The sequence below is a fragment of the Myxocyprinus asiaticus genome, chromosome 34, assembly GCF_019703515.2.
Source record: "Myxocyprinus asiaticus isolate MX2 ecotype Aquarium Trade chromosome 34, UBuf_Myxa_2, whole genome shotgun sequence".
In the NCBI taxonomy this organism is placed as follows: Eukaryota; Metazoa; Chordata; class Actinopteri; order Cypriniformes; family Catostomidae; genus Myxocyprinus; species Myxocyprinus asiaticus.
The window spans coordinates 24,998,507-25,013,639 of record NC_059377.1 but is presented as its reverse complement, the minus strand read 5'-3'; the positions used below and the strand labels follow the sequence as shown (position 1 = coordinate 25,013,639).

The following is a 15,133-nucleotide window of genomic DNA, read 5'->3' as shown; positions in this document are numbered from 1 at the left end:
ATTTTTTAAGCTATTTTTGGAAAGTGTCTCAAAATGTTTAACTTTTGCTAAAGGAATATTTTTTTTATACAGCATAATTTTGCGTAGACTTCCTACTACCTATCTTGTTTATAGTATGCATTATATTGTGTACTTTTATCTTGTGAGAAGTGCTGTGTGTAGTATGCTCTGTCACTCTTGATTTATGCATTTCAGTTTCATAGGAAAATTCCATCAAATTTAATTGAGTAATCTTTAATCAAATAAAATAGGAAATATATAAGTTGTTGTCATTTAATTTAGTTAAACATTACACAATCGATTGAAATATTTGTGGAATTAAAGCATATATATATATATATATATATATATATATATATATATATATATATATATATATATATATATATATATATATGATAGGCTAAAATACATATTTTTAATGTACGTGGAATGTTGCATTATCTGACAGTTTGTTTTATCATTTCCATTATCTCAATGTATTACACTGTAAAAAATGTCCGTAATTTTAATGGCAAAAGACTGTAAAAAAAATGCTACAGTAAAAAAACTTTAATTGGTTAATGGGCAGATACCTTAAAATATACGGTAAACAATTATAATATATTAAAAAGACAATAAATGTTAAAAAATTTACCTTTTTTACATGTAAAATGTATGATTTTTCCATATAATTAATGGTAAAAATTAACATTATGTTTAGAGAGCACATGTACTTTTTACAGTAAATTATTGTTAAAATTACAGTAAAACAAAATAAAATAATAATTATAATATTTTATGGGAATAGTTATGTTTCTTCTTATTTTTAATATCACTTATCTACATTGGGGTGTTCTATGTTATATTTGATATAGTTTAGTTGCATAATTTTAGTATGTTTATTTTAATTTCACATGTATTACCTTGACGGTGTTTAGTGTTTGTGTGAGTGACACTGAGCACCGTCTCTACATGTTTACTGATCATTGCTCTTACTGATGATCTTCATGTCATCATGTGTCTTTCTGTAATTACTACGATGAGTAACAATACATTAAAAAGTGAAAAGCAGATTTTTACAGTTTCAAAAGGTTAAAGGATTACGTTTATATCATTTAATAATATAAACGGTAATGCCGTAAAATATACAGGCATCAAAATTACATCCTGCAAAGCCTGAAGCGTGATTACCGTATTTACGGTGAATTTCTGGCAACCACAGCTGCCAGTTTGGGAGGATTTTTTTTTTTTTTTTTTTTTTTTACTACAGTGTAACTCATTGCAAAAAAAAAAAAAAAGAAAAGAAAAGAAAAGAAAAAAAAGGGCAATATGTGAATTTGCACCTGATTAACTGCCTGCACAACATAAACAACACCAAAATAGAGACAGGTTTGGGTTGATCTTTCACTGTATTTCTCTGACCAATTATATATCATTTGAAGTGTATTTACAGTCCAACATGGCAAACTTTCACAAGGCTTTTAATTTTTCATAAACACAAATAAAGGACAGAATTTAGTTGTTTTGGAAAGAATGGGTATGGCACATCGACGTCCCTCATGCGGGTATGACAAAAGAAAATATACAGGTTAATGCTCTTTTCTCAGGCGTTGCGTGCAATTCTTCTATATACCCTGTCTGATTCTGACATACCAACAGCAGGGTGAAATGCTTTTCATAAATGCTAGGTGAGAAAATCCGTGAAAAGCTAATATAAGAAAGTCTATGAATTAGAAACCACATGTCCAGTGCTGCATTGGTAATCTGGCATACCGGGCATTTTCCCGGTGGGTCGACTCACTTTGGGGCCGATCAGGGGCGGAGAACTCGGGAGAACCGGGCGGGCCGGTGGGCCGGCCGCGAAACAGGCCAAATGGGCCGCGATAAGCTGAATTGAGCCGCTGCGTTATGTCAAACCGGCCACAAAACGTGTCTGTACTCAAATCCGGATGTGATTATCCCTGCACACAGACACATTCAAACAGATAGACCCAGTAGACCATCTATTGTCTCCTCATGGTATTGAGACACAGGAATTTATTTAAAAAAACAAAAACAAAAAAACACCGGGCTTAAAAGCTATTGCTTTAACTTTACATACAAAAGTCAGTATATCGTAAATGGCTGGGCAGGTTAGAATTGGAACTTCAGCAGGTTATTTTTTATATTTTTTATGTTTTTTTTTTTTATATTTGATTCACAGCAGAGGGCTGGAAATTATTTCATTATGTTAAGACAAGCTTTTCTTTGCTAGATTTGTTCATTTGTTCAAGAGCATTGAGTTAATAAAGAAACATACAATCTCCTAATATCATCACTGGACTTTTGTAATATTTAGATTACAGTTTAGAACAGCTTTTTGGTAATAATTGCTTTTTTTTTTTCTTTGCTTTGTAAATAAATAAGATTAACTGATTTACACATTTCTAAGATTGGGAAAAAATAAATAGACTATGACAGACTTTAAAATGATAAGAGATAAATAATTCAGAAGTAATTAACAATGAATAGAATCTTACATAAAGTCACATTTGAATACTTTGTAAAGAATCCACAAGGTCATCAGGCACTGCCTTATGTCCTCTGTACAGTGCCCAAGTACCAAGGAAGCTGCCTTCGTGTTACTATGGAAATAATCAGTAAATGTAAACAAGAATGATATGCATCATCACAAATTGAAGAATTGCAAGTTATGTTTACAAGAAATGAGAAAAATGTGGACAGTTAAAATTTGGGCAGTGAAAAGGATACATTTTAAAAAGGGTTAATATGATTCATCAAAGCTGAATCTGAAATACAGATGCAATGGGAATATCTGTAGGCTACTGTGTTTTTGTATACTTAAACTGCATACGTACTGGAAATGTGTTGCATACATTTTAACCTAGGATAAATCAAATGAGGCAATATTGGTTGCTCTATGTATTAAATTACATTATATAAAAAAAAAAATTCTGCCCACGTATGTACCACTTTTTTACATTTTATGGTGCTTTCTTTGTGGTGTGAAAAATAGCTGACAAAAAATAAAAAAATAAAAAAAATAAATAGAATCGAAGCCTAATAAAATAAATGGTACTGCAGGTAAAATAACATATAGATAGGTCCGTTTTAAGTGCACATTTGTCATCTGCTCTACAACATTTGGATGCTAGAGAAATAGAGGTGCATTCACACAATCAGTGTGATTCAGACTGTAACCTCAAACCATTAAAATAAAATAAAGAAAAATCTATACAGCACTTCAAAAGGCAGCACTTGGGTCTAACTGAGAATCTACCTAAGGGCAATAGAGGATATAAGCAGGTAGCTGTGGAATAAAAGCAGCAGGGTCTAGCAGGAGTTTTTTTTTTTTCTTTCTTTTGTTTTCAGAGTTCTTGTATCACATCTTTGGAGCAGAGTTTAAAACAGTGGACTCCACACATGTGCAGGTCTTTGATGAGTCTTCCAAAGATCAGAGAAAGAACGTTAGAGGTTTCAAACTCAGAGAAGAACACACTGGAACATACTCTGTCCATTAACTTGAATACTGGCAGGTCATTGAAGGAGATGTGAATCCAAACAGTAGGTTTACAGTATACAATATCCACAAAGATCAGAGGGATTGTGAGGTCCATGATATCTCAGTAGCTGGAATGGCTTTCTTCTCACAGTAAAGTATGCCAGTGACTCAGACTGTAGTGGTTCTTATGAGCAACACTCAAAATCTTTGAGATGAATTAACACTTAATTGTCACCATGACAGCAATACTGTCCATTACTATTATCTGTGCTTTACCAAAGCCATTGTATTAAAAACCTTCCCCCGTTTCTTGGACAAATCACACATCTTGGGTTTTGATAGAAAAATGGCACGTTAGGCATATTAATATTTACGTTGTCTGCATATGTACATTGTCTCAACATCTAAAGGTGCTTGTAATGCAGAGTTTGTGAATGAGTTATAAGCTGATATGCTCTGGATCAACATATACATATTCTCCATAACCAAATAAATATATATTAATCAAACGTAAAACAAGAGGAACAAAACAGCAGTGATCATTCTGCAACAAACAAGAAAACCTGAATTAAAGTATTTTTTTTTTTCAGTTAAAATAATAAAATCCATATTTTTGAACATTTTGGTTTCAATTTGTCCAGTGGCAGCTCAATAGCAATATGCCCCTTTTGCAATGAACGTAGAGTCCCATGAAATGCTGAAATCGATTCATCTGTACTTATAATGCTGTTCATGGTGAAACAGTAGTGAGGGTTAAGTGCTGTCATTCTGTGGCGCCCTCTCCTGGTCCAGACGACTTGCTGTTTTTCCGGACCTGTTTTTGAACCTGCTCCAGTTGTTTCTTGCGCTGTTTTTCCATTTTCTCTCTGTTTCTGCTAGCTTTTTCCATCAGCACCTTCAGATCTTTCAGCTTTTTCTTAATCAGAGCCCGATCCTGAGAGCACTCCATGCCCAGAGCCTGCCAAAAACAATTAGGGGTAAATTGTCCAAAGGTAACTTGCTCATCACAGTGCAAGCAGATGAGGCCATTAATTGTTCTAGTCTTTGTAAGTCATTGGTTGGACACAGACATATTTTTTTAATGCAGGAAAACATTTAATGGACCACTTTACCAGAAGAGTGCAGATCTGTGACACTCTTAAAGAAACAGTTCACCCAAAAATGAAACATTTTTCATCACTTACACACCCTCATGCTGTTCCAGATTCATGGCTTTCTTTCTTCTGTGGAACATAAACCAAAGTATTTTGAAGAATGTATAGGGTGTTTTTGTCCATACATTGGACAAAAATGGACTTAAAGGCAGGATAAATGTAATCCAAACAACTCGAGTGGTTTAGTCCATGATTTCCCAATTGTAATTGGGCAGGGTGTCAAGATTTATTGTGAATAAGGACTTAAATTTGGTCTGTTGCTCACCCACAGCAAACATAGCACTTCTAAAGACCTGGATTAAACCACTCCAGTTGTATAGATTACTTTTATGCTGCCTTTATGTCCATTTTCGGACCCCATCGACTTGCATTGTATGTACAAATAAACCTCACTCATTTATCAAAATATCTTTACTTGTGTTCCGCAGAAACAAGAAAGTTATACGAGTTTGAGACGGCATGAGGGTGAGTAAATTATAAATTTTATTTTTAGGTGCACTATCCCTTTAAGGTTGAGATTAGTATATGTATCAATACAAAACTGCCCCCCACCTTGAGTGCTGTGCTGTCCAGCTTCAGTAGCTGCTCTCCATCCACATTCTTGGCAGTGAAAAGAGAGACATACTGTTCCAGATTCAGTCCCCTGAGCCAGCATGACACCTGTTGACATGTCCACTCAGTCACACTGCGGTTTTGCCACTGGTACTGCTTTGGAGGCTGACCATCATCCAGGATCTGACACACACACACACACACACACACACACACACACACACACACACACACACACACAAAAATAGTTACAGCACTGGCTACACTAGGTCACATAGCCATCAGCTTTTTTTTACTTTTTTTTTATCCCCTTCTCTCCTAATTTGGAATGCCCAATTCCCACTACTTAGTAGGTCCTCGCGGTGGCGCGGTTACTCACCTTAATCCGGGTGGCAGAGGTCAAGTCTCAGTTGCCTCTATTTCTGAGACTGCCAATCCGCGCATCTTATCACGTGGCTCGTTGTGCATGACACTGCGGAGACTCTGCATGTGGAGGCTCATGCTACCCTCCGCAATCCATGCACAATTTACCACGCGCCCCATTGAGAGCGAGAGCCACTAATCGCGACCACGAGGAGGTTACCCCATGTGACTCTAACCTCCCTAGCTACCGGGCCAATTTGGTTGCTTAGGAGACCTGGCTGGAGTCACTCAGCACACCCTGGATTCAAACTCGCGACTCCAGGGGTGGTAGTCAGCGTCAGTACTCGCTGAGCTACCCAGGCCCCCCTAGCCATCAGCTTTGATGGAACTACAATAATTGGCTTCCATGAATTTTCCAAACATTTCTAGAAACTACAATTAATATATTTTCGCACCGTGTCCAAACCAAGTTTCCAGCAACAAGCAATTTTTGTCAGTTTACACTAAAAGCAAAAATGCTGTGTGACGCATAGCCAATCAGTAGATATTTCTCATTTAAAGCAATATACCGGGTTCAATAGAAGTTAAGCTCAGTTGACAGGATTTGTGGCATAATGTTGATTACCACAAAATTTTTTTTTGAATGCCCCTCCTTTTCTTATTAATAAAAATAAATAAAAAATCTGGGTTACAGTGAGGCACTTACAATGGAAGTGAATGGGGCCAATTTTTGGAGTGTTTAAAGGCAGAAATGTGAAGCTTATAATTGTATAAAAGCACTCACGTTAATTATTCTGTTAAAACTTGTGTATAATTTGAGCTGTAAAGTTTTTTTTTTTACAGTCATTTTAGGGTTTGTTGACATAACATCGTCATGGCAACAAAATTGTAACATCGGCTATGACTTTACACAGAAAAGGTTAGTAAGCGGTTTTATCACACTAAAATCATGTTAACATGCAAGAGTTTACGTCTTGTGGCTATACTTTTAAAACATTGAGTATTTTCACGTTTATGCATTGGCCACCATTCACTTCCATTGTAAGTGCCTCACTGTAACCCAGATTTTTGCTTCAAAAATTACTTTTTGTGGTAATCAATATTATGCCACAAATGCTGTCGATTGAGCTTAACTTGTAGCGAATCCATAATATTCCTTGAATGTACAGCTATATTAAGTGATTTTAGACCAATGAGGACAAAAATGTGCTTTTATTGTATCGCACCTGGTTAGGACATCATGTAAAGAAACAATTGGAAGACTGGATAAAATACTAATCAATATAAAAAAGTGTACTGTTTGTATCACTAAGGACATGTAAAGCAATGCCAGAACTGAACAATGCCAGAAAAATCATTTGGGACACAAATACATTAAAACAAAGCCTCACCTCATCTTCAGTAATTTCTACACTCTAATAAACGCAGCAATGAGGATAAGAGAAACACATGCAGAGTCAAAAAAAGCCTTTGCTTTTCACATTTCAGCATGCAAGTGATGCATTAGATCTTATTCAGTTAAACCCAGCTTCCCTTTTACACGGACTGTACATTTAAAGAGAGACATCAGGTCTAGTGAATAAACATCACCTCATCTGAGGACAGTGTTAGTGTGTGTGATCGGCCAGACATCTTAACCTCAGTCAGGACACCACTGATCTCTGTCGAGCTCATACTGCTGATGCTGAGGTCATCGTTAACTCCAGGACCCTGAAAGAAAGATACATCAGTGAGACAGATTGTTATCTATATATAATCAATATACTTTAGCTTTAAACACTACTCACCAATATCTACTCAATTTACTAAAATATCACATGACTTGTATTATTGGCATTATATTCATACTGTATAGCCAGAGTGGAACTGGCTCCCCCAGCTGAGCCTGGTTTCTCCCAAGGATTATTTATCATCAGTTTTTTGGCTTGCTCACAGGGGGCCTTAAGATAATTAATTTCTAAAGCATGATTTTCAATTAAGTTTTTCATTTAAGCTGCTCAATGAGGACTTTAAGACATTACAGCATCATTTTCAGTAGCAGCACTATTTTCTGTAAAGCTGCTTTGAAACGATGTGTGTTGTGAAAAGTGCTATACAAACAAAAATGTTTTGACTTATCTGATTGACACATTTAGCTGTGTTCCATTTTGATTTGCATGAATTGTTTCTCTGTTGCTTGAGAGCCAATTATTTATTTTTGGATTGTTTTATTGTCAGTGTAATTAATGTTGATTGACAGTTTAGTCAATTAAATCTGTTGAGATTAATTTAATGGATTAAAGTAAGGAGACGTACACACTCAAAATGTTTTTTGTACATTGATACTGTCATTAAAATGATAATTGTGATAATTTGTCACTCAATAAATTAATTTGCATTTAAAATAATGCATTATTGTAGTCTTTCAAAATAACATGTAATCAAACAACTAACAAGGTGTATTTAAGTATACATTTCTGGACAGTTATTCTGTTCTGAGCACAGGGTTAAGAATTAGAGTGACCCAGCAGCATGAATCAGCCATATGAAAGTGTGTATGTGTGTTTCTATGCAAGTGTATTATATTAGATATTGTATGTGTAGATGAGTCTTTGTGTGCTTCTTATACAGTACTTATGATATAATTCAGGGTAGTGTTGGACTGATATTCACAGTCTAATCACTGGGCGGCGCCATAATGATTCCAATTGCCGCTGGACTGTATTCTGGTTCTGGTCTTCATAAGAAACTACCAATACAAGTATTCCAGACAGAGAACAACAACCATTTTAAGTGTTAGTTGGAGTAACAAATGAGTTCAGGCTTAACTTATGCAGTTATTGGCTGTTATAACAACTTGAAATAGTAACTAACCTTGGGCCTTTCTTCATGTCATCTACTACTTAAACTTTTACGAGTGAGGTCATCGCGACTCTCTGTAAGTATTATCCTTACACAAATCTGACCATTTATACAATTTTAGTATGCTAAATATCACAATATCCACTAAGAACATACAGTGCCGATGCGAATCAAAACACTGCAGACTGGAAAATGAAAACTAACGTGTCTGTTATGAATCGTGGAACATTTCTGCATTCATAAAAAGATGTCTAGCCAATATCGATATCTACAGATAAGGGTGGCTTATGGCAAATATAAATAATAAAATTTAACTAGATAGGTAAAGTTTGTCAAGACATACTTCGATGTTGGCTTGACAAAGCCTGTCCTGAAAGTTTAAAAAAGTTTTAAAAGCTTTGACCTCCTGAGACCCCTGTCCACATGTGTGGACATTACTCTCTGACTTCGCTCTAGGCTATGCATAATTTAATTTAATTTAAACCAACTGATCTCAGTTCAGGAGACTTTAGGGTGTCATTAAAGAGTTAAACATTCGATGCACAGAGTCATGTGACAAAACAACATGGCACCGATCACAGCGTAGTTTGTCTTTGGGAGAAACGGCAACAAAACTACATCTGGTAAGAAACCCCATTAAGTTTTTACATTAAAACCTGCTTGAGTAAAAAGAGTAGTCTCTTGTTTTATACGATATGCCATTTTAAAAATGTCATCGATTTATCACAAAACGGCAAGCTGTTAATCACAATGACCATGTATGTGAACTATAGGCTAATTTTCCTTAAAATATGCTATATTCACTGTGCATTATCACATTGAGAATCAATGGATGCATCCAAAAGCTGGAACATTTTGCTTTCAGAGGCTTTACATGGAGTTATGATGAAAATAAGGTGCATTTCAAACTGTTCTGAGACTAGTGCAGACAGACAGCACACTGGAAGTTAAGTCATTCCCTAATTAGGGAGCAAGGGAACAAGTGCATTCACTCCTAATATCCGGTCAAAAGTTCAGTTTCAGGGTGCAGATGATGTTTGGACCACTCAACATGTCATGCAGAATTTTATTTTAACATGGTTGGCAGCGATTAAATGATGCTGACCATTATTTTGAATTAGAATTATTTATGCTAATTTCTGATGTAATGTCTCAAATGAATACTCAAAAACATGAATAACCAACACTTCTGGAAACATAATAAACAATTTGATTTTAAAAAATCTGAATTTCTATAGCTTGTTTTTATTTAAAATTTCCCAACTTAGTCCCACTGTCCACATATGTGGACATACATTTTTAGGAAAATAATTTGGTCTAAAAAACATTTATTTATTCTTTGGTGCTACTAGTTACAAATCAAAAGGCGCAATGGAAAATGCACACAGCAGTCATGCTCAGATCTCACGAGGGAAATAGAAAGATAGATTTTTTTAAGTGTTGGACTTTGAACAGTTGTCTATGGGATTTTTCCAACATTTGATCACTCGCTGTGAAAAATGTAATTCAAATCAGTAAGAACAGACGTAGCATACTAAGTCAGAACAGTATGAAGGGCTGTACCAACTTGGTGGATGTAGCTTAAAAGCTCATAGAGGAGTTACATTTAATCATTTTGGTCTTTGCATTGTAGGCAGTGTGGTCATGATACCTAAATTTGAATATTCTCGATCCCAAAACTAATACTAATTTGTTTATTAGGTAAACATTGTTTCAAGTTCTCAAGTAATTATTCCTGTTAACTGTATTACATAATTTTCAACTAAAAATACAATTCGTTTTTGCCGCTACTCTGTAGACATAACAAAAAACACTTCCAGCTCCAGCCAATAGGGGGCAGCGATTTGAATTTTGGTAGGCACATACCGATTTCAGCAACATAACTTTCAACCTACTTTTGCCGAATTTACAGTGTGATCAGTCTGGCCAGTCAGACCTACTTAGCTCAAAATTTGAAAATAAAAGTTGTCTGATTAATTGACCTGGCTGACATATTGGTCAATCAGTTCAGGGCACCTTTCTTTATTGGCTGGTGGTAACAAATTTGCTGAAAAGCTTTAAAACTCTTTTTGAAACTCTGTCTTGTTCCTCAGTGTCAAACTCCTATAATACACTATATTTTTAGTAAACAGACTCTCTTGTCTCTGTAGAGACTGTCCACACAGCTGAGATGGACATGTTTACCAGCCGTACATCTACATGTCTGTTCTCTACAAAAGCCAGTGAGACAAATTTTGAACAAAAATATGAAAATACTCTAAATACTATTCTTTAGCACGATTTTGGCATAGAGGGCATATATTCAAAGCTATTTCAATGCATTAATTTTCGTACGTCCTTCAGTCATTTGCACAAACTTTTAACACAAGATTTTATTGATCCCACGGGTACTTGGGAGTTTTAACTTGTGAGCTGTTGGAGCAAGGTCACTTTCTATGGGGCTCAATGTTTTATATGTATTAAAAGAAGATAAAAATATCAGGGGAGTAAGACAGTCAGATTGTATGAAGCTTAATTATCATTCCAAGTTCAAGATAAAACATTCAATTTAAAGCTTAAGTGTGTAACTTTTTAGATGTTAAAACACTTTCTTCTATCCCAGCTTAATATGCAGAGACAATGAAAAGTAAGCCATACATAGGTCGATTTCCTCGAAAACTGTACACTTTTTGAGCATCCTGACTGCCCAACACGGTAACATTGACTCAACCAGTGGCGTGAGTTTGGGGCAGGACTATCTGTTTGTTCAAACAAACGGCAGATGGGCAGAGGGTTCGGGAATAGCTGTTTGAAAACAATGCTTATTTTTGCAACTCCATTTGGTGGCATTGGTGGCACAGAATTTACACACTTCAGCATTAAATTTGTGAATCTCTGTAATATGCTGGCAATAATCTCCAAGCAATAAAGCAGTAATGCCCACAATTCTACAGCTAAAATCAAAGGTATAGTACATTGATTTTTTTGTTATTACTTGTTTTGATCTGATTACCCTTGGATCTGTTCAAACAAAATGTGATACAGTACCAAGTAATATGAATAGGAGAAGAAGCGTGGCCATGAAAGAGATTTCTGTACAATAGAAAAGGCAAAACACCAGAGGGAGATTATGTCATTAAATGTTGGTCCAATAAACAAACAGTAAGCATTCATTTCTGAAACAATTCATTGCATTTTTAAACAGGATGACTGTGTGTATGACGTTTTCTCACCTTGCTTTTGAGCCTTTCTTGGCTGTTCTCTGCTGAAGGCTCTGTGGATCTAAAGAAAGGGGGCTGGTTACTGAAATATACACAACTGAATGACTGGCACATGAGACAGGTGCTGGCAAGAGCTGAGACAGACTATACACACAGGCGAAAGCTGCATTTATATCAGTGATGCTGCAGTATAAACCGATCTTTCAACCCCAGTATTATAGCTTAAAATCTTGCACATAGGATTATTTGGCATCTATTCTACATCGCATTTGGGTTAAAACATTCAAGATGGCTGTACATTTAATGTGATATTTGGAGTTGAATCCAGACATCTGTATATACCCCAATAAAAAGGGTATCTGCTAAGCGATTCTCCTAAATCAATTTTTTAGCAATTGTTTGAATCAGTGAAGATTTGTTCAAATGCAACATGTTTATGTGTGTCTCGCAGTTTAAGAAAACCCAGTTTTTAAGATCAGGTGTGAACCTACAGTAAAATTCCTGAGACTTCAGCTAAAGTGCTTTTATGCTGACATTGTTATGATCCACAATTATTTTATGGTATGCATTTGTTTTTAGATACTGTATATTAGGTCTGTGCTCTGTATTTACCTTTTATAAGGAGATCCTTTCAGATACTGCTCTTTCCCTTTACTTTTCTTCAGTGAAGACCTGAGAGGATAAGTCAAATCTATTAATAGAAGCATGCAAAAATGTTTAGTCTCAATCATCATTTACTTTAATTGTGTAGAAAAAGAGATGCAATAAAAGTGAATGGTGACTAAGGCTGTTAATCCCTAACATTATTCCTAACATCTCCTTTTGTTTTCCATGGAAGTAAGTCATATGGGATTGCAGAAGCATGAGGGTGAGTAAATGATCACAGAATTTAAATTTTTAGGTGAACTACTTTAAAGGAATACTACGGGTTCAATACAAGTTAAGCTCAATCGACACCATTTGTGGCATAATTTTGATTACCATGAAAATTAATTCCGACTCGTCCCTGCTTTTCTTTAAAAAAGCAAAAATCTTGGTTCCAGTTAGGCACTTACAATGGAAGTGAATGTGAATCCGTAAATGTTAAAATACTCACTGTTTTAAATTATAACCACAAGACATAAACAATATGCAAGTTAACATATTTTGTGATAAAATCGCTTACTAAACATTTCTGTGTAAAGTTATTTCCAATCAATTTCCAGTCACGCTGCAAACTCTAAAACCCTAAAACAACTGTAAAAATAATGAATTAAACAACTTTACAGCTCAAAAAATACACAAGTTTTATAAGTTGAATTGACCATTCGCTAAGCCTCACCTTAAAAGCATTTCTGAGAAATTTTTACCAAAAACCCAGCCGTTCATGGCAATCTCCCATTCATTCCTATGGGGAGTTCTGCAGAGCTTGTGAGAGTGAGCGACCGTAACCAAGGGGTTAACACAATTTTTGTGGTAATCGACATTATGCCACAAATGCTGTTGATTGAGCTTAACTTGTATTGAACCCGGAATATACCTTTAATATGAGAATATTATAATACTATAAATGCCTTATGTTATTTAACATAATATATTTATAGCTTAAACATTACCCCAAGTCTAGAAGTTTTTTGCCAGATTTATCCTCTTGACTGACAACTGCTGAAGACCATGTACAAAAATCAGACATAGAGAAAGTCAGCATACAACAAGATACAACAATTATAAACGGCATATTCTTTTTTTTTTTAAACCTTATTAACAAATACTACAAATGGCTAAACAAAGATGCTTTCATGATGAAAAAGCTAATTGTTCTGAAATAGATATTTATGGGGGTGTTCCATTGAATATGTTATGTTTGGGAATTTGCTCTAGGGCCTTAAGCATAATTCATTAGCCTTGTAATTGAGTCTTATTCCGTTATTAGTGGTTTGGTGCATTTACCCTCATTATCAGATCCCTGCTGAGGCTGCGGGTGCCTGAGTGTGGCCTCTGTGGCATCAGCCACTCTGGAGGATTGAGCTCCAGAGCCCTGCAGACAGGGAGAGAAAGAGAGATAGATGAATCGACAGAGAGGTTTAAAAACCCAAGAAGGACACTTAAAAGCAATCTGTACTTTGCAACAATAAGCTGTTTCATTTCTGTTTCTGCTGAGCCACCAGTGTACTTCCTTTTGTTTTCCTGCTGAGGCTTATTAAAATGACAAACACTTAGTACACTTAGACCCAGTATGGTTTTTGATTCTGGGAGAGTATACACTATGTATTGTAAGATAACCAAAACCTTCTACATACGTAGATGCCATTCATTTCAGTTGTCTAATAAAAGCTGTTATTTTGCATGGAGCTGGGTTGCCTTAAGTGTTCACATGATCAAACCCCCTGTGAATAACTCCCCTATTATTGGACACTTATGCTCACGGAATAAATAAATGATGCAAATAATGCATTTCTACAATGGCATTGGTAACTGAAAACTATTGCATTATGCTGAATCCACACAGCTAGATGTCAGTCCAAGACAACTGCCAGGCTCAATGTAAAATAAACAAAAATTGCTGATCGCACCTTTTACTATACATAAAGTATAAAGACTTGACTGAGGAACAGGACATGCAGGAAATGCATTCAAACTCAGTCTTTTAGAAACACTAAATGTGTGCAAATGAAGTTATTTTAACACTCAATAGTAAACTGCTGCAGCCAGAAACGCACTCAATGTTAATAGAATATACTGAAAACATATGAATCTACCATATTCTGCAGGCACTCGCGAATTGTTAAGTATGAGATTAGAATTGACTTCCACTCTTTATCAGCGCATCTGTCTCTCTGTGTTCCTTAAATATCCATTGCCTGCATTAGAGGAGTTCGATATGTGTGTGTGTGTTCAGTTTGTGTATGTGAAAGTGTCTTACCCTCCCTTCCAGGCTCTCATCTCTCTCTATAGAACTGCAAAATATCTGTGCTCCACTGGCTCCTGATAGCTCACCCAGTTCTAGCAAAAACAGAGATTTTGAATTACATAATATATTCTTATACACATAGACTGCACATAGTCATAGCTCCTCCGTCATTGTTCAAACAAACAGGTAGTCCCGCCCCCAAAATCACTAATTGCACTAATATTGCTATTTTGCCCCGCTTATGCAAACAGAGCAATGTTGAAAGTGCCACAGTATTGACACTTTCGGAGAAATCAACCTACAGTAAAACGGCTAGATTAAGGTTGCATATGTGCATTAAAGGGATAGTTCACCCAAAAAGGAAAGTTCTCTCATCATTTATTCATCCTCATGCCATCCCAGATGTGTATGACTTACTTTCTTCTGCAGAACACAAACAAAGATTTTTAGAAAAATATCTCAGCTCTGTAGGTCCATACAAAACAAGTGAATGGTGATCAGACATTTCAAGCTCCAAAAATCACATAAAGGCACATAAAGACTCTAGTGGTTAGTCTTCAGAAGCAATATTATAGGTATAGGTGAGAAACAGATCAATATTTAAGTCCTTTTTTACTACAAATCTCCACTTTCACTTTCACATTCTTTC

The 15,133-nt window shown here is 35.7% G+C and overlaps 1 protein-coding gene across 5 annotated transcripts in view; it reads right to left on the bottom strand.

Moving 5' to 3' along the window:
* Positions 1-1,986: 1,986 nt before the first annotated feature.
* The window catches only part of LOC127425292 (neurabin-1-like), a 73,447-nt gene continuing 60,300 nt past the window's right edge, over positions 1,987-15,133 (bottom strand). Inside the window, exons 12-21 of one of the 5 annotated variants that reach the window (XM_051671079.1) lie at positions 14,497-14,576; positions 13,524-13,611; positions 13,190-13,238; positions 12,207-12,266; positions 11,607-11,655; positions 11,422-11,466; positions 7,144-7,263; positions 6,945-6,968; positions 5,191-5,373; positions 1,987-4,442 (exon numbers count right to left, since the gene is read on the bottom strand). In XM_051671079.1, coding sequence (XP_051527039.1) covers positions 4,248-4,442; positions 5,191-5,373; positions 6,945-6,968; positions 7,144-7,263; positions 11,422-11,466; positions 11,607-11,655; positions 12,207-12,266; positions 13,190-13,238; positions 13,524-13,611; positions 14,497-14,576 — 893 coding nt within the window. In that variant the 3' untranslated portion in view covers positions 1,987-4,247. The remainder of the gene's footprint in view (positions 4,443-5,190; positions 5,374-6,944; positions 6,969-7,143; positions 7,264-11,421; positions 11,467-11,606; positions 11,656-12,206; positions 12,267-13,189; positions 13,239-13,523; positions 13,612-14,496; positions 14,577-15,133) is intronic. The other 4 variants (XM_051671080.1, XM_051671082.1, XM_051671081.1 and 1 more) reach the window with 4 other exon arrangements.